The sequence below is a fragment of the Pseudophryne corroboree genome, chromosome 10 (genome assembly GCF_028390025.1).
Source record: "Pseudophryne corroboree isolate aPseCor3 chromosome 10, aPseCor3.hap2, whole genome shotgun sequence".
In the NCBI taxonomy this organism is placed as follows: domain Eukaryota; kingdom Metazoa; phylum Chordata; class Amphibia; order Anura; family Myobatrachidae; genus Pseudophryne; species Pseudophryne corroboree.
The window spans coordinates 351971715-351996908 of NC_086453.1; the positions used below are offsets into that span (position 1 = coordinate 351971715).

General features: G+C 51.5%; 1 protein-coding gene across 1 annotated transcript in view; it reads right to left on the reverse strand.

Annotated features, from left to right (window-relative positions):
- The window catches only part of LOC134965625 (indolethylamine N-methyltransferase-like), a 50463-nt gene that overhangs the window by 19595 nt on the left and 5674 nt on the right, over positions 1-25194 (reverse strand). The window contains exon 2 of the mRNA XM_063941967.1: positions 830-1037. Within this exon, the coding sequence (XP_063798037.1) occupies positions 830-1037 (208 nt within the window). The remainder of the gene's footprint in view (positions 1-829; positions 1038-25194) is intronic.

Genomic DNA, 25194 nt, shown 5'->3' on the forward strand with positions numbered 1-25194 from the left:
TACACTAGATTTCATTACTGACTACTTAATTTTTACAAAAGTAGGTGACTTTTTTTTTTAAGTACAGCAGACTAAAATGAGTATCAAGCATCAGTGCTATAGACGGGGATGGATCCTACTAATGCAGATACTGCATCCCCAGCAAGTGTAGCAACCAACACCTTAATTGCCTTAAAAGTATGTTCATTCATTGACCACAAGAGGTGGATAGGTGAACAGACAAGTGTGACTTTCCCATGCAGCAACCAATCAGAGTAAAGCCCTACAGATTAGATATTTGCTGCAAGGCCCCAATTCATTAATTTATGTCTAGACTCCACCTGTAGCAAATTCAAGTCATTCACAATGGATTTGTTTCTTTTCAGGAGAGTAGAGAAGATTCCATGCGGATTTGGATTAAAGTTGAAACCGAGTGGTTTAGGCAAATATTTTTTTTTAAATAAATACTCTAGGGATTTATTAATGTTAGCTAAGTCTGGTGAACTACATGTTCCAGTAGACCCTGGCATGTACCTGAACAACAGGGGGTATTTTTTTCAGCCCAAGCATAAAGTGTAGTGTGTACTGACACTGGGTTTATCATATCTCCCAACATGACCCTCTCCAGGAGGGACACAATGCTCTGCTTCTGGACTTTTCTCCTAATTTATGATTGCCATCACCTGTGTTGAGCAGGTAAGGGATAAGAAAGGCGTTTCTGCACAGGTGCTGGCAATCATAAATTAAGTGGGAAGTCCAGGAGCAGATCATTCTGTCCCTCCTGGAGAGGGTCATGTTGGGAGGTATGGGTTTACTCTTAGGTAGAGAGAGGTTTGGGCAGATACATTACCTGTTTCCTTCTTTGCCTTTAGCATATTGTTCTAGGTGATCCCAATCAAACGCTCCTGTATGTGTGTTAATATATTTGTTCAGCTCCATCATACATTGCTCAGAGCACTTCAGCACAAGGATCTGCTTGAAAAATTGACTGGCTGTATAGAGATGATGAATGAAGGATCCATTACTGAGGTCAATCAAAATGTCTCCCTTAATGCGACCTGCAGGGAAAGATTACAGTGATTGTAAAGTGCAATACAGTAAGCTATGTAGCATCTATTCCATGCATCATTCAGTAACGTGATGTGATGGGTAGGTAACTACAGTGACTCGCTACACTCCTGTTACTACTTCAGTGTATCAGGAATGTAAGTTTTTGTATGAGCTGAGGAGCTACATACCCCATATAAGAGACATACTGTACACTACCAGCAGAAGTCAATGTGGACAATTATTTAGATCAAGTATTAAGATATTTCCGCCTTTAAATCATTGACCATTAACTGTATTCAGTACTAATGCACTTTCAGCTGGCTTGGAATGGTTAATATTTACTAAAGGAATTATTCTAAAAGAGCCCTTTTAATATAAGTTTTACTGTAATGTAATTAATTATTGATGTTTTAATTGTATTTTTTCATGTGATCAATGCATGTTCAATATATTTTTAATAAGTGTTTTTTAAATAATATTGTGGTTAATTCACTGGCGTAACTAGAGGGCTGCAGCCACTGCGGTCACTTGGAGGTGCACTGCTTCAGGGGGCTCCGCCCTGCACCTCCAAACGACCACAGCGGCTGTGGCCCCCTAGTGCAGCTGTTTTGGGAAGGACACGGAGGTCACAGTGCGTGCCTCTCCTGTTTGTCCCTCCTGGGTCTCCGGCGGCAGCGGCGTGTCTGTTAAATGAAGTGCCCGTTCGTGAGCTCTGATTGGGGTTTCACGCGGTAGGTGTTATGCTTGTTGCCAGAGCATAACATGATACATGTGCTGGGTTTCAAGATTGTTGTCAGGTGGTAATATTCGTTGCCAGGGGTTTCATGCACTGGTTGTCATGCTCGTTGCTAGAGGGTAATGCTTGTTGCCAGGGATTTCATGAGCTTGGTGTTTTCAAGTTCTACATATCGTTTGTACTTGTGGATGTTGAAAGATCCCTTTATGTGATTGAGAGCACCTTCTGAGCTGTGAGTTGAGGTACGTTGTTATTCCTAGAACCACCTAAAGAAACCTTGATATACTTTGAATATAAGTGTCTGCTGAAATTGTGCATGTTTCTAGATTGATTTGGAGAGTGGTGTATTCTTTCTAGAGCTACACATTTTCAGCAGCCGGGAGCGCCCTAAATAGATCCACCCCATCCTTTTAACTTTGTATATATTAACACTTACTAACACTTTACCTTCTCGCATAGCGCTGCCCTTGGGCCTTTGCTGGTTTGTGGGGTTGTGCACCCCAGGCCCAGACCTAGAGGTAGGGACCACCAGCATATCAGAGGAGCCTTTTCAGGGATTGGTGGCTTTGTCATTTATTTGCAAATGTATGTTACAAAGACCTCTGGATTTCAAATATATATATATATATATATATATATATATATATATATATATATATATAGTACGATGTGGGGACCGGCACTCTCAAACACAAACACAATTGCCCCGGTGCCTCCTCAAGTGATCCAAGGACCATGTATATCCACAAAGAAGGAGTGGCACTCGTGGGACTTCAGTCAAACAACAAAGGACACAGCGGTCACTAGTTGGGTCTAATCGACGTTTCGATAATTTAATATCGTCTTCAGGATGACGATATTAAATTATCGAAACGTCGATTAGACCCAACTAGTGACTGCTGTGTCCTTTGTTGTTTGACTGAAGTCCCACGAGTGCCACTCCTTCTTTGTGGATATATATATATATATATATATATATATATATAAACAATAATAAAACAATATCCGCTTCACAATATATTCATTACTAAATGGCAATGAAAACAACTAGTGTACACATTAGAGGGTTTGGGCTAGTTTTCTTGTAATGGGCAGTGGTGCAGATGGTACAATTGTGCATGGGTCCTGGTATGCATGGTCGACCATGTTAAGGTCGACAGTCATTAGGTTGACCACTATTGGTCGACATTGACATGATCGACATGGGCAAATAGTCGACACATGAAATGGTCGACGTGGGACAGTTCGACGCATGAAAAGGTTAACATAGAATTTTGAACTGTTTTTGGTGTAATTTTTCCATAACATGACCAGGAATCTCAATTAGAGTACCATGTCCCTTTACCTGCCTCGCTTCGATAGCCATGCTGCGGGCAAGGTGCCTCGCACAGGTTACTATACCAAATCATAGTCCACGTAAATAATAAATTATGAAAAAGATAAAAGTCAATTATTTATAAAAAATGCCATGTCCACCTTTTCATGTGTCGAGCTGTCCTTTGTTTACCATTTTCACATGTCAACCATTTGTCCATGTTGACCATGTCAATGTCGACCAATAGTGGTCGACCTAGTGACTGTTGACCTAAGTAGGGTTGACCTGCCAAATGGATACCTTGTGCATGGCACTGGATAAATGTTGTGGGGAGGTGGTCTGGACTGCACACCCTACTGTAGCTTCTTATAATGGGATGTGCTACCTTGCTGGGATATAGTACTACAATATAGGAACAAGGGCGGAGGTACACCATACAACCAGTAACATTATAATAACCAACATTATAATAATAATCATTATCATATCCAAAGTTCACCCCTCAACTGACTTTCTATATAATTGATAGGATCTTACTATAGGTTTTGAGCAGTCAGCATGCGCTGGTTCCCCGTTTGGCCCCCAACCCACTGCCTCTCAGGCTTTTAAAGCATATGCTGACTGCACAAAAGCTACAGTATATGTTACATCCTTTATATAGATGGGCAACTTGGTCCCCTGGTGCAGAACACAGTGTAGTAGGAATATTTGCCATTTAGTGCATTCTTATAGCTGCACTAAGGATGAATCCACTGGGTACTTCCCATATGAACTGATGTCAGGCGTGAATCCCTACTGCTTTTAGATGTCTCTTTAGAACAGGGATGGGGAACCTTCAGCCCTCCAGCTGTTGTTGAACTACACATACCAGCAGTGGCGTAACTAGAAATTTTTCTCACCCAAGCCAAAAAATTCTTTGGCGCCCCCCCCCCCCCCCATCCCCCATAATTGGCACTATTAAAGGGATAAATATGCGCGCACCAAAGCGCGTGCGTCGCAAAAAGGGTGTGTGGCTTCATTGGAATGGGCGTGGCTTCGCATAAAGGGGCGTGGTATTGCAGCAAAAGACTACCTTATACCCCAGTTTTGCAAACTGCACGCCCAGACGTTAGCCACACAGGAAAGAAAAATAATCCTGATTCAAGCCCCTTACATTATTTGTCATTTTTCCTCCTTATAGTAATGCCCAGTATACATTATGCCACATACTGCAATGGCCCTTAGACATTATGCCGCACACAATAATGCACATGACACAATATGCACACACTGTAATGCCCCCGACACATTATGCCACACACCGTAATGCCTGTGACACATTATGACAGGAATCGCAATGCCCGTTATACATTATGCTACACACTGCAATGCCCCTGATACATTATACCACATACCATGCCTGTGACACATTATGACACACACTGCAATGACCCTGAGACATTATACCACATACCACAATGCCCGTGATATAGTATACAACACACCGTAATGCCTGACACATTATTACACACACCACAATGTCCGTGATACATTATGCCACACACTACAATGACCCTGAGACATTATTATACCACATATCACAAAGCCCGTGATATAGTATACCATACACCGTAATACCTGTGACACATACCGCAATGCCCGTTATACCCTATGTCACACACCGTAATGCCCGTTATACATTATGCCACACTGCAATGCCCCTGAACCATTATACCACATACCACAATGCCTGTGATATAGTATGCCACACACCGTAATGCCTGTGACACATTATGACACCACCAAAATGTCCGTGATACATTATGCCACACACCGTAATGCCCATTACACATTAAGTCCTACAGTAAGGCTTCTAATTACTTTTAAATTAAAATACCTGCTCGTTGCCAGGGGTTTCATGCTCTTGGTTCCATGCACGGTGCCAGGGATTTTCATGCTCAGGGTGTCATGCTCGTTGCCAGGGGTTTCATGCACTAGGTGTCATGCTCGTTGCCAGGGGTTTCATGCACTGGGTGTCATGCTCATTGCCAGGGGTTTCATGCCAGGTACTCACGTGCCCCCAATGCAAATATACCCCCCCAGTGCCACATTTGCCCCCTCAGTGCCACATTATATGCCCCCCTCCCACTGTGCCGCATTTGCTCCCCACAGGCATGCGCAGAGACTGACTGGCGGGTGCCGCTCCGGACTCCCCCCCCCCCCTCCTCCACGGCAATATAGTGTTCTCTCACCTCCCCTGTCCTGGATATAGACTGATTACCTGGGCGGCCCAGGTGAGCGGACCAGGTGAGCAGTCTATATACAGGACAGGGGAGGTGAGAGAACACTATAATGCCGTGGAGGGGGGAAGTCCGGAGTGGCACCCGCCAGTCAGTCTCAGTCTGCGCATGCCTGTGACGCTCCCCCAGTGCCCCCCCCCGTTTTGTGTTTTCTAGGGACACGGAGGGCACAGCGCGCGCCTCTCCTGTGTCCCTCCTGGGTCTCCGGCGGCAGTGGATGTGTTAAAGCAGGGGTGGGGAACCTTTTTTCTACCGAGGGCCATTTGGATATTTGTAAAATCCTTCGGGGGCCATACAAAAATTCTCAACTTAAAAAATTACCCTGCCCCCCAGTAGGTCTGCCCCTTAGAGGTACTGTGTGTGCGCGCCGGAGGCGAGCACGCGCCAAAAAAATGGGTGTGGCCAGTTAAAATGGGACGTGATACACATATGCCCCCAATAGTGCGGTGCCCGATCCACAATTGCCCCCACAGTGCCAGGTATTCAGATGCCCCCACAGTGCCAGGTATACAGATTCCCCCCGCAGTGCCTGGTATACAAATGCCCCCACAGTGCCAGGTATACAGATGCCCCCACAGTGCCAGGTATACAGATGCCCCCACAGTGCCAGGTATACAGATGCCCCTCACAGTGCCAGGTATACAGATGCCCCTCACAGTGCGAGGTATACAGATGCCCCCACAGTGCCAGGTATACAGATGCCCCCACAGTGCCAGGTATACAAATGCCCCCACAGTGCCAGGTATACAGATTCCCCCCGCAGTGCCAGGTATACAAATGCCCCCACAGTGCCAGGTATACAGATTCCCCCCGCAGTGCCAGGTATACAGATGCCCCCACAGTGCCAGGTATACAGATGCCCCCACAGTGCCAGGTATACAGATGCCCCCACAGTGCCAGGTATACAGATGTCCTCCCCCCTCTCCCCTCCGTGCTGCTTACCATGGACGGAGGAGAGCGCGGCTGTCGGGTGAAAGCGGCGGCGTGTAATACTTCAAATCAGCCGCCGGTTCGAGAGCCAATCAGAGCTCGCCGACCGGCAGCCGCAGCTCCTGATTGGCTGCCGGTCCGCGAGCTCTGATTGGCTCACGGACCGGCGGCTGGTTTGAAGTACTACACGCCGCTGGTCCCACTCGACACAGCCGCGCTCTCCTCCGTCTCCCTATTCTGACAGCTGAGACATGCTGCCGCCAGACTGAGCGGCAGCGTGTCTCACTGACAAGCTGGTGGGCCGGACCAAACGGCTTCGCGGGCCGTATACGGCCCGCGGGCCGGAGGTTCCCCACCCCTGTGTTAAAGGAAGTGCCGGTTCGTGAGCCAATCAGAGCTCACGAACGGCACTTCCTTTAACAGACCCGCCGCCGCCGGAGACCCAGGAGGGACACAGGAGAGGTGCGCTCTGTGCCTTCCGTGTCCCTCCTTACAGCAGGCAGCAGCGGAGGGAAGGAGACCGCATGTCAATCTGCGCTAAATCAGTGGCGCCCCCGCAGCCCTTCGCTCCCGAGCCACCGCGAGGGGTGCGGGGGCAGTAGTTACGCCACTGCATACCAGCATGCCTTGCAATAGATTTGCTATAAACTGTTGCATGGCATGCTGGGATGTGTAGTTTAACAACAGCTGGAGGGATGAAGGTTCCCCATCCCTGCTTTAGGACTTCCCTAAAGGTCAAACTCATACACAGTATATATCCAGCTAAAATACACTTATGAATTGGCTCAGGAGGTTTCACTGAAGGCAGGGATCTAGGAACAAATATCAATATGACCTTAGAGTGCAGGCTATTTTCAGTGAGGAGGAGGACTAAGGCAGCAGAGGTTCAGCTTGCCAGTGACTGCTGAGACAGGCCTGTGGAAAGTTATTCACACCCTTTCAGAACATTAAACATTGTCAATAATCTACAGTACTCTGCAGGCATTCATCAAAACTGAAGTCTTAAGGCCCATATAGACGGGCCGATGCAGGAGAGATGTGTGCTGAGTGAACCGCTCAGCACACATCTCTCCCGCCGCTCAGCACAGTGCGATCTGTGCTGAGCGTGCGGGAGGAGACGGGGGACCGCTCACTTCACCCAGCGGGTGAAGTGAGCGATTCGCTAGATTGGCCTGCATGCAGGCCAATCTAGCAGCAGTGATAGCGATGTGCGGGGCCGCGCATCGCTATCGCTGAGGGGGCTACACACAGAGCGATCATGCTGATATTCTAAGCAATCTAGTCAGATTGCTTAGAATATCGCTCCGTGAGTACACCCCTTTAGCTATAAAACAAGTGTGATTTGGAACTTTCAAAGTAGATCTTGGGGATCAAAGTGGAGTGAAGCACACTCTAGGCTAGTATAGGTGAATGAACGCCGCCAGAGAAATTATCCTGTGCCAAGCCCTCTCAACTAAACAAGGACACATATATATTTCATTCAGCGATTACTCAACTACTGAAACAATAACGTCTGTACAGTTTTGAGACCAAGCCAGGGAGTATTGAACATCCTAGTGACATTTGGTGGACCCCTTCATTCTAAGTAAAGCATTTGTTACCTCTAATACCCAGAAATAAAGACACGGAGACTTGAATTTGGCAGAAAAATTGCTAGCTATTTATTTGACCCTAACCAAAGCAAACCTGTAAATGAAAACTTTGTTAAGATGCCGATCCAGCCAGCATATGGTGGCAGAAAAAAGAACTGCTCTATTAAACTGACGCTAACCTTAAAATGCTAAAATCAAAACCATCCTAATTTTACTACAAACTATCAAAAACGCTAATAGGTGCTAGCTCAACCCCCACAGTGACTACCCACCCTGATGGGTTCCCATTCTGCTGCCTCCCGGTCGGGTGGTCGAGCGGCCAATAAGTCGATGGAGGTGAGTGCACCTAAACTAAATCAAACTGTAAATCACTACAGCTTACCATACAACTACAAACTGCCGTTCTTTTCCGCCAATAAATAGCCAACGATAAAACCAGCCAACAATTCAATGCCAAGGCACTCCATGCCAGAACCTCTACCAACAGGGCGGGAGGGCGGGAAGGCAATTTCAACAACAAGAGAGAGAGAGAGAGAAAATGGCTATCCTGCCCTATATATACTAACCCTCCCCTTTTCCAAAGGGCTGTACTTTCCTTCCAGCTAGGTCCACCCCTCACAAGATGTCTAACTCATTCCTTTCCTATGCTGTCAATTCTCTCTCCTAAACATCCTAGTGACATTTGGTGGACCCCTTCATTCTAAGTAAAGCATTCGTTACCTCTAATACCAAGAAATAAAGACACGGAGACTTGAATTTGGCAGAAAAATTGCTAGCTATTTATTTGACCCTAACCAAAGCAAACCTGTAAATAAAACTTTGTTAAGATGCCGATCCAGCCGGCATATGGTGGCAGAAAAAAGAACGGCTCTATTAAACTGACGCTAACCTTAAAATGCTAAAATCAAAACCATCCTAATTTAACTACAAACTATCAAAAATGGTAATAGGTGCTAGCTCAACCCCCACAGTGACTACCCACCCTGATGGGTGCCCATTCCGCTGCCTCCCGGTCGGGTGGTCGAGCGGCCAATAAATCGATGGAGGTGAGTGCACCTAAACCAAATCAAACTGTAAATCACTACAGCTTACCATACAGCTACAAACTGCCGTTCTTTTCTGCCAACAGCGAAAGACTCCTCCCCAGATTCTTCGCACCGCCACCATAACCTCACCCTAACTCCTGCAACACTAGGAACAGATCCTCCAGTAAAAGCATCATCCCCTCATTGGATAGATGCACACCATCAGGCCGAAAAAGGTGACTGTCTCGGAACAGAATCCTAGGGTGGCGAACTACCTTGCCTCCGTGGGACAGCACCCACTTCGCCACCGCCCCATTCACCTTCTTTCTGGCCTCATCAATTACGCGACCGTCCGCCACACCTAGCCAACTCAACCTTGGCACCATCAAGGAGAACACCAATACACAATTGGTCCATGCTGCGGCCACACTTGCCAGATCCTGTATCATGGCCCACCGCATCTCCAAAGAAGTCCTCTTCCCCAGGTCGTTGCCACCTAAATGGACAACCAACACCATAGGGACTCCATGCTTGCCGGCCTGACTGACTAGTCTACTTCTCAACTCCGTCCACATCATCCCAACGAACTCCTCGAGCCCTTGGAAACATCTGAGCCCCCTCCGAGGCCAAAAACTGGGCGGCCCAATACACATAAGAGTGGCCAACCACCCAAATAGACAAGTCATCTTCCAACCAACCTGAAGAGGAGGAAAAGGGGGTAAAATTGGTTACTAATCATCTATACCATTGTTTAATTTACTGCATTAACCTGAAGGATCTGCCAAAAAGAAAAATTTTGTTTCCGCATATTGCAGCAGTCTCGGCCTAGCCGATCTGCACGAGCTTCCTGCCAATTTGAAGCAAAACATGAACACACAAATGGGAAAGATGAAAACAAAATTAAGAAAATAAAGGGGGGGGGGGGGTAAAAAAGGGGTAAAACATGTAAGAACTCAGCTGGAGGTGAAAGCGTAAAGACCTGCTGAGGGACTCTGATTAGAACAGATTAGCCGAATTGTGGATTAGAATTCAGTCCGTCAAGTCAGGCAAAAAATCGCAAAATAACTCCAGACCCCTGCTGCCGGCTCATGCCCGCAATGGCAAGTAGCTAATCCCTGAGTAGGATAAAAAACGGGAAGACAAACAAACGCACAACACCATAACGTACTGAACTGTAAGAACATGATTAAACAACTGCAATTGAACAAAAAGTACGCGCGAGCCAACATCTCATGCAACGGGGCGAATATACCGTCTGTAACTTGACGACTTCCATCGCCCCACCGCCTGGATCTCAGCCATGGAAAATCCCACCGCCGCAGCCGACGTCGCAGCCCCTATGCCGAAGGAATGCGTCCCGAACGCAGCGGGTGGAAGGCCCAAGCTCGCAAGACAGCATCCCAGCATCCAACGAAATTGATACTTCGTCATCGGCAGCCCGTCATAATGCAGCAGCCATGACCCCCGACCGTCAGGCCGTACTGCCTCATACTGCACTGCCAAACTTCCTGGGCAAATGCTCTCATCAAGTGCCGGAACCAAGGTGACCCATCGACCTCTCCCCACTTGGTCCGTCTTAGAGCGACGCAATCTGCAAAGCAAGGACCTCTCACCCACCACCACGTCCCCGACAAGCATGCGCGAATCTGCTCGCTTAGAAGGCGCTACCAATTCCGAAACCCTAAAGGCCCCGTGGTAAGCCATTGAGAACGCCAAACTGAACAACAGCGACTCAAACCTGGACGATGCGACACCTCCCACCGCCCTGATGACAGCCGGCAACAAGGCCGCATCAATGGGCCGCCTCCTGTCAGGCGGCGGCGGCGCAACTCGCGCCCATCCTTTCATCGCCTTCAGCAGAATCCCACTTTTCGTCACGTCTGGGACGCCCGTTATTTTGCTGAAAAACGAAATACCAGCCAAGTACCAGGATACCACCGCTCTGGACCTACCCGAAACATACAGCTGCCAAATAAAAGAAAGCATCATCCGATGCCCGCTCTTACCTTGTGAATTTCGTCCTTGAACAAACTCCTCCCACTCAATCACAAGCTTGCCTGTAAGCCTTAAGCGTGGTTGGCGCGACTGACCGCAACGTTAGACCCCCCAGTTCGGCCCGATCACCTGCCAAACATAACCGGGACAATGAAAACCATGTACGTCGGCCTCGGGTGCCAACAAACAAAACCTTTCCCACTGCCCTCGTGACAACGCATCAGCAATTCCGTTCTCCAGCCCAGGCACATGCTGCGCGCGAAACCACACGTTCTGATGTAGGCATGTCAACAGCAACTGCCCCAGCACCCGCAGAACGACCAGTGACTTCGCCCTCTGGTTATTTATCGCATGCACCACGCCCAAATTGTCACATCTAAACAAGATGCTGCGATGAGCCAGCCGATCGCCCCAGACCTCCAGCGCCACCATAATGGGGAAAAGCTCCAGAAGCAAAAGGTCCTTAGTGAAACCTTCGCGATGCCATTCCGCCGGCCACGAGGCCACGCATCAAGATCCCTCCAGATAGCAACCGAATACAAGAGGCACCCGCTGCATCGGTGAACAGCTGCAACCTAGCGCTGTCCACCATTGGGGCCTGCCATATACACACCCCGTTGAAGTCCTCCAGGAACGAGGCCCATACGGCCAAATCCCTCTTAATCTCGGAGGACAATCGCACGAAATGGTGTGGTCTGGCACACCCCACCGTCGCCCTTTCTAGCTTCCGGCAGAAAACCCTGCCCATCGGGATTACCCGACAAGCAAAGTTCAACATGCCCAGCAAGGACTGCGCCTGCCGCAGTGTGACCTTACGCGACCCCACGAACCGGCAAATAGGGTCGTGGAGCTTCACCACCTTGTCCCGAGGCAGCCGACACGATCCTGCCACTGTGTCAATCTCAATCCCCAAAAAGGACAAACAGGAGGCCGGGCCCTCTGTTTTCTCCTCGGCTACAGGAACGCCGAAGTGGAAAAACAGCGCTCGAATGCTGAAAAGCAAGTCGCCGCAATGTGAAGAATATGCCGGACCCGCACACACAAAGTCATCGAGGTAATGGGTGACCCCGTGACCCCCTGACGAAGACTCCACGCACCAATGTAGAAACGTGCTAAACCGCTCGAAAAACGAGCAGGAAACGGAACATCCCATCGGCAAACATTTATCGATGAAATACTCCGCTCCAATCCGGAAACCCATAAAACGGAATGAGTCCGGATGTAGCGGCAGCAACCGAAAAGCGGACTCAACATCAATCTTAGCCATGAGGGCCCCAGTCCCGTAACTGCGGACCAACTCCAACGCCTCGTCAAACGACTGATACACCACGAGCAATGAGCCGGCGGTATTGCGTCATTGACCGACGCCCCCGACGGGTAAGAAAGATGCTGAATGAGCCGGAAAGCGCCTGGAGTCTTCTTGGGAACCACCCCCACGGGAGAGATGACCAAACCATCCAGCGGGGGTGCGATGAACGGTCCCTCCATCCTGCCCAACCTGACCTCCTTATCTACTTTCTCCCTCAGCACCAACGGCAAGGCTCGGGCAGACTGGAGGTTCCGCTGGGCCTGAACCGACACCTCGCTCGCAACAGGCAAGCGATAACCAAAACTAAAACCGGAAAACAGAAATTTCGCATCCGCCTTATTTGGATACCAATTTAACCACTTGCCCATCGTCTCTAAATTAATTGGCGTTGGAGCTCTGTGGAGCGCTCCCGCCCGCGGCCTGCCTGGGATAAGTTTGCTTACCCCAAGCACCTTGACGACTGCCTTTGAAGCAGGAGGAGGCTGGGTGGGATCCGCCGTATTGCAAGCACAAGTGTCGAAAACGACACTGCTTGCCGAAGGAACAGGCCGCGTTGTTAAACGCGAAACATTTCCTTTTGTGGCGGCTCGCCCCCCTGCATGGACGGCCGACCTACCTGGTTTGGCCGATCCACCGTCCGCGCCGGACCCTTGGGCGGACGACCCTGCGCGGTGCCCGTCCGCCCCTGGTTTCCGGGGCTCCTCCGCCTGCTGCGACCCTCGAGTGACTTTGAGCCAGACCTAAACGTCCTTGAACCCAAAGTCCATGACCTGCAAACCGTCCTGCTTCTCCCTGAATTCCTGGTCATACCTACGCCACTCTGAGCCCGAAGATGTGCGCTGCATATCATGTATGAGATGCAGGTACCGAATCACGTTCATGTGCTCGTCCGGCCTATCTTCCAGGTAACACGCCGCGAAGACCTGAAAACCGGACAGCCAGTTATCGAAGGTACGGAAGGCCTCACCCCGATGCCCTTCTTTGCAGCCGCCGACTTATACTCCTTCTTCGCTTCCTTCGCCAAGACGACCACATCCACGAAGTCCCCTCTGCGAATCTTCCTGCGGCAGCTATCCTGCAGCCCCCGCATCACTGCAGTGTAGTCGCAGTGAACAACCCCGGGCAAATCGCTGCGTTTCTTGGCCCTGCGAGCTTCCTCACTAAGCCGCCTGCGCCTCTTCCGCCTCTTCTGCTGACTCGCCGACCCTCTTGGCGAATTTAGTCGCCCGCTTCCTCGCCCTAGTCAAACTACTGACTTCGGACGCCTGCGACGACAGAGAAGAGGAAGAGGAGGAAGAGGAAAAGCTGCGAGAACTGGAGCTCGTGGACTAGCCCGCTACCGACTGTAACACCTCACCTGATCCCGTCGACTGCACCGACACGGTATCCTCCGGCGTGGCAAAACCGATGTCTTCTTTCTCGTACCCCACCATCTCCACTTCGCCTCGATCCCCTGCAGGCGAGAAAGGGGCAAAAGACCCAGGAAGCAACCGCGGCGCATGCCGAGCAACTCGTGAGGGGGTTGTCCCCGCAGCGCGTCCCTGCCCGTCCTGTCCCGGACAATGATCCAGGTCCACGGCGGCCTCCCCGAGCTCCCTGCAGGCGCGGGCAATTTGCTGCGCCGCTGAAGCTGACCGCCTTCCGGACCCGCCTTCCATCACGGCCGCGTCAGAGCTTGCCGCTACCCCCGGTGATGCAGGCGCAGCCAGCGGCCCTAACGCCACCACCACCGTGGCCAGAGTTGACGCCAGTGCTCCGGAGGGGCCCTGACCGCCCCAAACTGTGGCGCCGGATCTCTCTGTACCCCCAGCCGGGGCCCGCTCGCGCCTACCCGCATGATGCCCGACGGGCGTCATCCGGAAACCCGACGTCTGCCGACCCGTCCGCCTTGGCGGGGAAAAGGGGGCGCCCCTGACCCACTGCGAACCAGTCCCCCACCAAACTCCGCCTCTACCGAGGGACTGGCCGTCGGCGCCAGCGCTGCCCTCGCTCTCCGAGCATACACTCGCCCCCACCCCCTGCAGACCGGAGCCATCTCCGCCCGCTGGGAGGGAGCGGCGGCAAGGCCGGTTAGCGCCCGCAGCAGCCCTGCGGCCACCAACCCCTTCCCTGCCCCCCCTCCTCCCCCCGCAAGCCGCTGGAATCCGGTTCCAGGGGAGCGAGTTGAGGAGACAGAGAGATGTGCGGCGCCGCTGCGGGCAGTCATGTTGAAGGGCAGAGGAGGAATGCAGGGGAGAGTTTTAAGAAAAATTCAATGAGCCCCAGGGGAAAGCACAGTAAAAGTTGGGAAGCCTGCTATGCAGCACTCACCCACTCAAAGGCAATTTCACCAACAAGAGAGATACAAAATGGCTAATCTTCCCTATATATACTAACCCTCCCCTTTTCCAAAGGGCTGTACTTTCCTTCCAGCTAGGTCCACCCCTCACAAGATGGGAGGGAGCGGCGGCGAGGCCGGTTAGCGCCCGCAGCAGCCCTGCGGCCACCAACCCCTTCCCTGCCCCCCCTCCTCCCCCCGCAAGCTGCTGGAATCCGGTTCCAGGGGAGCAAGTTGGGGAGACAGAGAGACGTGCGGCGCCGCTGCGCGCGCACGTGCGCGAACGGCGCCACCTGTCGTGAGTACGGGCACCTGCGCACCTCGTGCACGCGCCCCGACTCCTAGTGCCGCTAACCCCCGTGTTCCCCCTGGCCGTTCCTCCCTGTATGCAGAGCCCTGATATCACCCCTCTGAGCCCTGCCTCTCCCCCCCCCCACCCCCCGCCGGACTCCGGCTGCAGGGGAGCGAGCTGGGGAGACAGGGAGGCTAACGACGCCACTGCGCGCACCCGCGCGAACGGTGACGCCAGAAGCGAGCGTGGGTGCGCGCGACCCACCGCTTCCCGCCCGTGAACTCCCGGCCGCATCCTCCTGCAGATCCGCCGCGCGAGGCCCAGTGACAGACCTCGCGCGGCTGGCAGCCGACTCCCCTCTGGCCCCTCCACGCTGCCTCATCAGAAGTAGCTGAATAGGAGCATAGTGCGGCTCCACGGACGGGCGCCCACCGCGGCGCGCATGCGCGCGCCTTCGGTTGCCCAACTCCCACTGATCACTCGCCGCGCTCGGAGGTGAGGGCAGCCGCCCTTCCGCCTCCGGGTGGCCGGGACGCACCGCTGGCCTACCCCGCTGCTCAAGTCCTGCCTGGACCCCAGCGACAAAGCTGACCTGGACCGCCACACCGCGGCCCTGCCCGAGCCCGTGGAGGCCCCGGGGGACGTGGCCCCGTCCCCCAGGCCAGCCACCCCTTCCGCGGGCCCAGCCCCACCGCCAGACGCGCGGTAACGAGCTGGGATCCCGGCGGAACGGCGAGGGCGGACAGTCATGTTGAAGGGCAGAGGAGGAATGCAGGGGAGAGTTTTAAGAAAAATTCAATGAGCCCCAGGGGAAAGCACAGTAAAAGTTGGGAAGCCTGCTATGCAGCACTCACCCACTCAAAGGCAATTTCACCAACAAGAGAGATACAAAATGGCTAATCTTCCCTATATATATATACTAACCCTCCCCTTTTCCAAAGATGTTTAACTTATTCCTTTCCTATGCTGTCAATTCTCTCTCCTAAAGTTGATAAACAACAAAATACAGCCTACCAGGAAAACACAGAGGGATTTTTTTGGCAAGTTACAGTACCAAAACATTTAACCTACCTGTGTTTTCTAGTGCATCATTGAAAGACCTGGCCAGGCAGAACTACCAGGACTAGCCTGGGAGTGGTGTATAGTTGATTAATAAATTACAGTTGTATGCATGTTGATGTAAAGAGTTATAGCTTGTTTCCTAACATTATTCTTGGTGGAAGATTGATATTTACACTGTATGTGCGATATTGACATGATTTTGTGGTTTAACAGTGGTAAAAGATAAAGTTAGTAGATAAGTATAGGTAATAGGATTAAGATGAGCGGTTCAGTTTCTAAGGAAGCTGAACCCACCCAAACTTCTGGGATCCGAGCTAATCTGAGCCTTAGCTCAGATCTCCCGCTCTGCCCTGGATCCCTAACCCAGGCAAAACCTTATGATCCCGCTGTTGGTTCTCGCGGGTTCTGCCTCGGGCACCAGACTACAATGTCCTACTAAATTCAATGATCACTGATTGGCTGAGAGAGCCATCTCATCAGCTCTTCACTGATGCATTACTGGGAGGAGGCGGGGATGTCCCAGCAGGCTCAGCATGGCCACGCCTCCTCCCAGTAATGCCTCAGTGAAAAGCCGACCAGGACAGGACAGGGGACAGCACGCTGCAGCAGCACAGAAAACTCTCTCTGAAGTAGGAGTCTCCGTGGGGATCCTGTGGTAAGTGCTTCCTGCAGGGGGGGGGGGGGAGAGATAATCGGTGGGAGCGACAAAATTTATTTTCTTCATTCCCCCCAACCACAAAACATCTGACTCCCCTGATTGGAAAAAAAAATACAAAACCAAAACCAGATGATGAATTAAAACCAAAACCAAAAGCCAGCAAAAATGGTCTGGCACACTTTTCTAAATAAGATTGCATAGTAATTGTTACTTAATATATATATATATATATATGTGTGTGTGCGTTAAGTCATCTGTTAGTGTTATTATAGGAACATTAAGGTAAAGATTCCAAAGACAACCCCTTCTGCTAAAGACTTCCTGTTCAATAAAGTGATTGTGACTTTTATCTATTGTGTTATTTACTGAGTTGAGTTTTGGAGATCACCTGCCTCTCTGCTGTGGGCGTGTGCGAAGTCCAGAAGAAGCAACTTGAGTGACTCATCAAACGCAGCATCCCACACCAGCTGAACTTCTAACATACTATGGGTGTTATATATCTCACAAATTGTTTCTCAAATTCAGAAGCACCATCAACACATCAGAACATAGGTGTCACTGGGTGTGGTGACACCCGGTGTGCACTCAGCCTTACTCCTCCGTGCCAGAGACAAAGCCATCCAAAAGGGGGTGTGACCTAATAAAAAAGGGGCCTGGCCTTGCAGGGATCTCTGTTCTGTCATTCTGGGGGAATGTTCAGCATTTAAAGAGATGCTGGCTTCCTCGGGGTTTGGTCTGTGTGTAGTGACAGGAGCCGAGTACTGCATGAGTATGTCACACTGCAGCACCCGGCTCCTGTCACTGCAGAAGAGTGGGTGCTTTGTTGTCACCCTTTCCGAGGGTGACACCCGTGTACTGGTATCATGTGAGATGTCCCATTCATTGGTGAAAGTCTAGATCTCGTATGTCATAGTCAGTAAGTTGTGTCCGTGTTGGGCCTATCTGTAATGCGTATGCATTGTGGTAATGCAGATGCGGCAAGATTGCCCACCAACAGATGCATGCATACGGTCACACCTGCATCCCATAGACACAGCATTCTATAATCGCTGGGTGACTATATGCATCGCAGCGTGGCTAAACTTGCACATGATGAGTATGCATATGCGTTGAGTGTAGCATGAAGGAGGACACATCTGTAGGGGTTGGGTCTGGTATCCTGGCATTCAGCATACCGATGCCGGGATCCCGTCCACCAGAATGCCGGCAGAGTGGCGAACTTCAACGCAGCCCCTTGTGGGCTCATTGTGCTCGCCATGCTGCAGTCTCAGTGGCTTGCTGCGGTCACCACAGGTTCTATTCCCACCCTATGGGTGTCTTGGACACCCACGAGTGGGAACATCCCTCGGCCGGCATTCTAGCGGCCGGGATCCCAGTGTTAGTATGCTGACCGTCTGGATCATGAATACACCCCATCTGTAGGTATGCCATTTTTATAAAGTGTCTTTTCTTTTTGTCGATGACTGTGGCACTTGTCAGTTTGGGAAGATAATAGCTTTGGTTCATGAGAAAATTCCTGTGTGTGTAATGCGGGAAACATTCAAGAACAACAGAGATAAGTGAACTGAAGGCGTTATTGAACACACACAAGTTAGTGCATCGTGAAGCAGGTTCTAAGCAGTTAACGCAGGCACTTTGAGTATGGAGGATTCTTGCAGTTGATACAAGCACTAGGACTATGCAGGCAAACACACAGGTAGACGCTGGAGTATAATAGATAGATCACTGTAGCATAGTCCATGAATCAGTTCAGTGCAGCATACAGGAAACACTGGGATTTAGCAGGTAGTGTAACTCAGTAGCGCAAGGTTCATAAATCAGTGATGTGCTGCACACAGGAACAATGGGATAAAGGTGGCAACTCACAGTAGCACAGGGATAGACTGTCCATCTAGCACTTCTGGCAAATGCCAAAAAGGTGGTTGGCAGAGGGCAGGGCAGCAATCAGGGCGGGCTGTGGGGACTGGTGTCCTGGGCCCTTACAGAGAGGGGGACCCACCCATGGCTCCTACCGCCAATACCTGTAGAGCTGCACCAGTCTGTGAATCAACAGCAGGCTGATGTGCATGGAGGACTTCTTAAAACAAGTCTTATATGCACATCAGCTCTCTGTAAACCATTCCTGCTGGTCCGCAACACCCCACCTATATGTAATGTCACAATGTATGACATCACATGGGGGTGGAGCAGTGTGGTAGTATCTCTTTTTTTATAAGGGAGGGGCCCTGTCTATTTTGTCAGTCCCGGGCCCCACAATTTCTGATGGTAGCCCTGGCAGAGGGAACAGTGTTGGCTGAGCACTCGGCTGGGCTGCATGGCTCATATTGACAGGGGCAGACCGAGCAGCTCTGCTTCCCGACACTGTGCTTGACTCTAACCAAGGTCCCCAGTCCTCAAAGGCCCATTTGATTGCTATAAATTTATGATACTCAACATAGTATGTTACTTCTGTAGCTGAAAATTTCCCAGAAGGCCCAGGGGTGTAACTGATTATACTTGGAGACCCTCTGAGGCGGGATTGCTCCAACTCTTACTTCTGAGGCATCCACCTCCATGACAAAGGATAGTTCTAGGTTTGGATGCTGGAGAACTATAGCTGAGATGAAAACTTGTTTCAAAGGCTTGGATAGCTTGAGGGGACCAGTTGAATGGGTCAGTACCTTTCTTGGTCAAAGCAGTAATTGGAGCTACTAATGCAGAAAATGAGATAATAAATTGTCTATAATAATTTACAAAGCCCAAAATCCTTTGGACGGCTTTTAGGTTACTAGTGGAGGCTGCACACTGAGCGATTTTTGCCTATTTTCTGACCAGGTTGCTTAGAAATGAAGCACAAATCGCTCCGTGTGTATAGTATGTCCCATAGCGATAGCGATGCATGGCCCCGTGCATCGCTATCGCCGGCTCAGATCATTCATGCATGCATGCAGTATAAATCTAGTCAGATCACCTAGCATGCATAAAGAAAACACTGGTTAGCACAGATCGATCAGCACACATCGCTGTGTGTATAGTGATGTGTGCTTAGCGATCGGTGCTAACTAGATCACTTAGCACGCAGGCACAAGTCGTCCCGTGTGTATGGGGCATAAGCCTTACCTAGTTAATGATGGACTGGAGTTTCCCAGGGTCCACCAAGAACCCTTTTGGGGTAATGCTGTAACTTAGTTAGGACACCTCCTTGACTTTGAATTCACATTTCTCCAGCTTGGCATATAAATGGTGTTCTCTATGCTTTAACAGAACCTATTTGGCATGACTCCGGTGTTACATAAAAGTCTCCCTCCTCTCCCTGTCACGTTACCTCTTCATCAGTATCACACTATTCTCCCTCCCTGTCTGACTCTTGCAGTTTACCTTCCTACAGTACTCCAGGACCAAGCACCACCACTACACCATCTATATCCCTGCATTTCAAATGAATTTATTCACATCTCTCCCACAAATTCCTATCCCCTCTCCTATTCCCCCTGGGCAGAGGCGTAACTAGGGTTTTCGGAGCCCAGGGCAAGATGAAGAGTGGCGCCCCCCCCCCAAAAAAAAGCAAATTTAACTATGAAAATGGGCGTGGTCACACACCAGAAGGGGCGTGGCCACATACCAGAAGGTGCTTGGCCACTGAAAATGGGGCGTGCCAACATTACTATTACCTACCCCGTGTCGCCTCTAGTCACACTATCACCTACCCCTTGTGTCGTCTCTCAGCACACCTTCATTCAATTTTTGCACATTATGGCAGTAGAGTGCCCTTTTTACACAGTATGCAGGCAGAGTTCCCTTTTTACACAGTACGCAGGCAGAGTCCCCTTTTTACACAGTACGCAGGCAGTCCCCTTTTTACACAGTACGCAGGCAGTCTTCTTTTTACACAGTACGCAGGCAGAGTCCCCTTTTTACACAGTACACACAGTGCCAGATACACAATTGCCCCACAGTGCCAGATACACAATGCCCCACAGTGCCAGATACATATTGCCCCACAGTGCCAGATACACAGTGCCCCACAGTGCCAGGTACACAGTGCCCCACAGTGCCAGATACACAGTGCCAGATACACAGTGCCCCACAGTGCCAGATACACAGTGCCAGATACACAGTGCCCCACAGTGCCAGATACACAGTGTCCCACAGTGCCAGATACACAGTGCCAGATACACAGTGCCCCCACAGTGCCAGATACACAGTGCCCCACAGTGCCAGATACACAGTGCCCCACAGTGTCAGATACACAGTGCCCCACAGTGCCAGATACACAGTGCCAGATACACAGTGTCCCACAGTGCCAGATACACAGTGCCAGATACACAGTGCCCCACAGTGCCAGATACACAATGCCCCACAGTGCCAGATACACAGTGCCCCACAGTGCCAGATACACAGTGCCCCACAGTGCCAGATACACAGTGCCCCACAGTGCCAGATACACATTGCCCCACAGTGCCTGTGCTGTCTTCTATGTGAGGGGAGGAGAGCGCAGCGGGGCTGGGGTGACAGGCTGTGAGTGGGGTCAGTGGGAGTGGGGTGACAGGCTGTGGGGTGACCAGGAACAGAGCAGAGGATATGGGTGGGGAGAGTAAGAGCAAAGAAAAAATCATTAAAATAAAGACAGATTAAAAAATATACTCACCTGAAATCTGAGGCTTCTGTGACTGGATCTCTCTCCTATGCCAGGGACAGGCAGCTGTCAGCAGTCCCTCTAACTGTGTGGTGACCTCCGTTCTATGGCATGGGTCCGCAGCTCCAGCGAGGTTCTTCTTCCCCTGACACAGTGGAGTGCACGCGGGTGACGTCATCAGAAGGGGCGGATTTCATTTTTTAGAAGACAGGGGAGGCAGAGCCCTGACTGGGTGAACATGGTGGATAGGCGATGGGTAGTCCGGTGCACAGTCCCTGACCGGCGGCGGCCCCCTCTACTGGACCTGCCATGACGCCCTAGTTATGCCTCTAGTTGGGACAGAGAGAGAGGCAGTGGGGACAGAGAGAAACATCAGGGACAGAGAGAGAGGCAGTGGGGACAGAGAGAGACAGGCAGCGGGGACAGAGAGAGACATCAGGGACAGAGAGAGGCAGCGGGAACAGAGTGAGACATCAGGGACAGAGAGAGAGGCAGTGGGGACAGAGAGAGACATCAGGGACAGAGAGAGAGGCAGTGGGGACAGAGAGAGACATCAGGGACAGAGAGAGAGGCAGCAGGAATAGAGAGATAGGCAGCAGGGACAGAGAGACACATCAGGGGCAGGAAGAGAGAGGCAGCGGGGACAGAGAGAGACACATCAGGGACAGAGAGAGGGAGGCAGCGGGGACAGAGAGAGACATCAGGGACAGAGAGAGAGGCAGCGGGGACAGAGAAAGACATCAGGGACAGAGAGAGACAGGCAGCGGGGACAGAGAGAGAGACATAAGGGACAGAGAGAGGCAGCAGGTACAGAGTGAGACATCAGGGACAGAGAGAGACAGGCAGCGGGGACAGAGAGAGACATAAGGGAAAGAGAGGCAACGGGGACAGAGAAAGACATCAGGGACAGAGAGAGACAAGCAGCGGGGACAGAGAGAGACATAAGGGACAGAGAGAGGCAGCGGGGAAAGATTGAGACATCAGGGACAGAGAGAGAGAGTCAGCATAGACAGAGAGAGACATCAGGGACAGAGAGAGACAGGCAGCGGGGACAGAGAAACACATCAGGGACAGAGAGAGACAGGCAGCGGGGACAGAGAGAGACATAAGGGACAGAGAGAGGCAGCAGGGACAGAGTGAGACATCAGGAACAGAGAGAGAGGCAGCGGGGACAGAGAAAGACATCAGGGACAGAGAGAGGCAGCGGGGACAGAGAGAGACATCAGGGACAGAGAGAGAGGCAGCAGGGACAGAGAGACATCAAGGACATAGAGAGACAGGCAGTCAGGACAGAGAGACATCAAGGACAGAGAGAGGCAGCGGGGACAGAGTGAGACATCAGGAACAGAGAGAGAGACATCAGGGACAGAGAGACACATCAGGGACAGAGAGAGACATCAGCGACAGAGCGAGAGGCAGCGGGGACAGAGAGAGACATCAAGGACAGAGAGAGACATCAAGGACAGAGAGAGAGACATCAAGGACAGAGTGAGACATCAGGGACAGAGTGAGACATCAGGGACAGAGTGAGACATCAGGGACAGAGAGAGACAGGCAGCGGGGACAGAGAGAGAGGCAGTGGGGACAGAGAGAGACATCAAGGACAGAGAGAGACAGGCAGCGGGGACAGAGAAAGACATCAGGGACAGAGAGAGGCAGCGGGGACAGAGTGAGACATCAGGGACAGAGAGAGACAGGCAGCGGGGACAGAGAGAGACAGGCAGCGGGGACAGAGAGAGACAGCGGGGACAGAGAGAGACATCAGGGACAGAGAGAGGCAGCGGGAACAGAGTGAGACATCAGGGACAGAGAGAGAGGCAGCGGGGACAGAGAGAGACATCAAGGACAGAGAGAGACAGGCAGCGGGGACAGAGAAAGACATCAGGGACAGAGAGAGGCAGCGGGGACAGAGAGAGACATCAGGGACAGAGAGAAACAGGCAGCAGGGACAGAGAGAGACAGGCAGCGGGGACAGAGAGAGACAGGCAGCGGGGACAGAGAGAGGCAGCGGGGACAGAGAGAGACATCAAGGACAGAGAGAGACAGGCAGCGGGGACAGAGAGAGACATCAAGGACAAAGAGAGACAGGCAGCGGGGACAGAGAGAGACATTAGGGACAGAGATAGAGAGGCAGCGGGGACAGAGAAAGACATCAGGGACATAGAGAGGCAGCGGGGACAGAGTGAGACATCAGGGACAGAGAGAGACAGGCAGCGGGGACAGAGAGAGACAGGCAGCGGGGACAGAGAGAGAGACAGCGGGAACAGAGTGAGATATCAGGGACAGAGAGAGAGGCAGCGGGGACAGAGTGAGACATCAGGGTCAGAGAGAGACATCAGGGACAGAGAGAGAGAGGCAGCGGGGACAGAGTGAGACATTAGAGACAGAGAGAGAGGGAGGAAGCGGGGACAGAGAGAGACATTAGAGAGAGAGAGAGAGAGGAAGCGGGGACAGAGAGAGACATCAGGGACAGAGAGAGGCAGTGGGGACAGAGTGAGACATCAGGGACAGAGAGAGGCAGCGGGGACAGAGTGAGACATCAGGGACAGAGAGAGAAGCAGCGGGGACTGAGAGAGACAACAGGGACAGAGAGAGAAGCAGCGGGGACTGAGAGAGACAACAGGGACAAAGAGAGAGGGGCATCAGGGACAGAGAGAGATCAGGGACAGAGAGAGACATCAGGGACAGAGAGACACAGCAGGGATATAAAGTGGCAGACAACAGGAGAGAGAGAGAGAGAGAGAGAGAGAGCGAGAGAGCGGAGTCAGAGAGAGACAGCAGGGAGAGACAGAGCATGGACAATGTAATAATAACCACCATCTCATTAAGGAATTCCGCTCCTTGCTCTATTCAACCTGTCATTGCAGCCTGCATTAATGGATGCCGTGGAGGAGGAGCGGGAGTTAGGACCCGCGGCAGCATACTTCCGCAGCAGTGAGTGAGGAGGTGGTGTCAAGACTCGAGGAAAGGAGCGTGTGCCGGGTGGTGTGATCCGGCGGCTGCTGCACGCCTGAATCAGCAAATATACCCGGCCCGCGGACACCGCTGCCACTCACTCTGGTGTCAGTCACACCCGCAGGAGCATGGCCGCCGCCCCCCCCCCCCTTCTTCTGCCGGGGCCAGCGGCAGCGCAAACACACACACAAGAAACCTCCGTCGTCCGGACATCCCGCCCATCCACTAATGCTGGCTCTGGTAGATACTTCCCCATCCCCGCCCTTGCATATACCTATTGGCCCGGCAAAATGCATTGCGGGCGTGGCTACCCAGTCCCACACCACCCTGGGCAGTACAACTCGGAGGTAGAGGCGGAGTAGTGAGAGAGTCCAGCGCAGACACTGCCCAGGGAACACAGCCATTGGCCGGCTGCGCCCCCCTCTGTCGGACCTGTTATGGCGCCCAGGGCAAGTGCCCTGCTCGCCCTGCCATAAATACGCCTCTGCCCCTGGGATGCCAAATCTGTTGTAACAAACTGGTCCCCACTCATGACCTTTTCATTTCCAACTCCCAACATCTTATAGCTATCACTGAGACTTGGATAACCCCCTCTGAGACTACTTCTCTTGCTGCTCTCTCTAATGGGGTCCTCACATTTCCATCACCCCCCCCCCCCCGACTCAGAGGTCACCATGGTGGTTGTGTTGGGGTTCTTTTTCCTTCTAGATTCTCCTACCAACTTATAACCCCAGAACCATTCCTTACATTCTCTACATTTGAGGTCCATGTTATACACCTCTTCCAACCTGCTAATATTTTTAGTTGCTGTTATTTACTGCGTCCCAGGCATCCCTTCCAATTTCCTCAACATCTTATCTTAAGTGATTTTAACATCTCTATCGCTATCCCACAAAATCCCCTGCCTATAAACTCCTGAATCTCATGTTTTCACTTGGTCTCTCCCAGTGGACCGCCTCACACGCCCATGTGAATGGGAACCCACTTGACCTGGTCTTACCTACCATTGTGATATCTGATTTTCCAACTCCCCATTTCTCCTTTCTAAATGCTAGCTTCTCTCTCTTAAGTTACCCTCTCTGGTT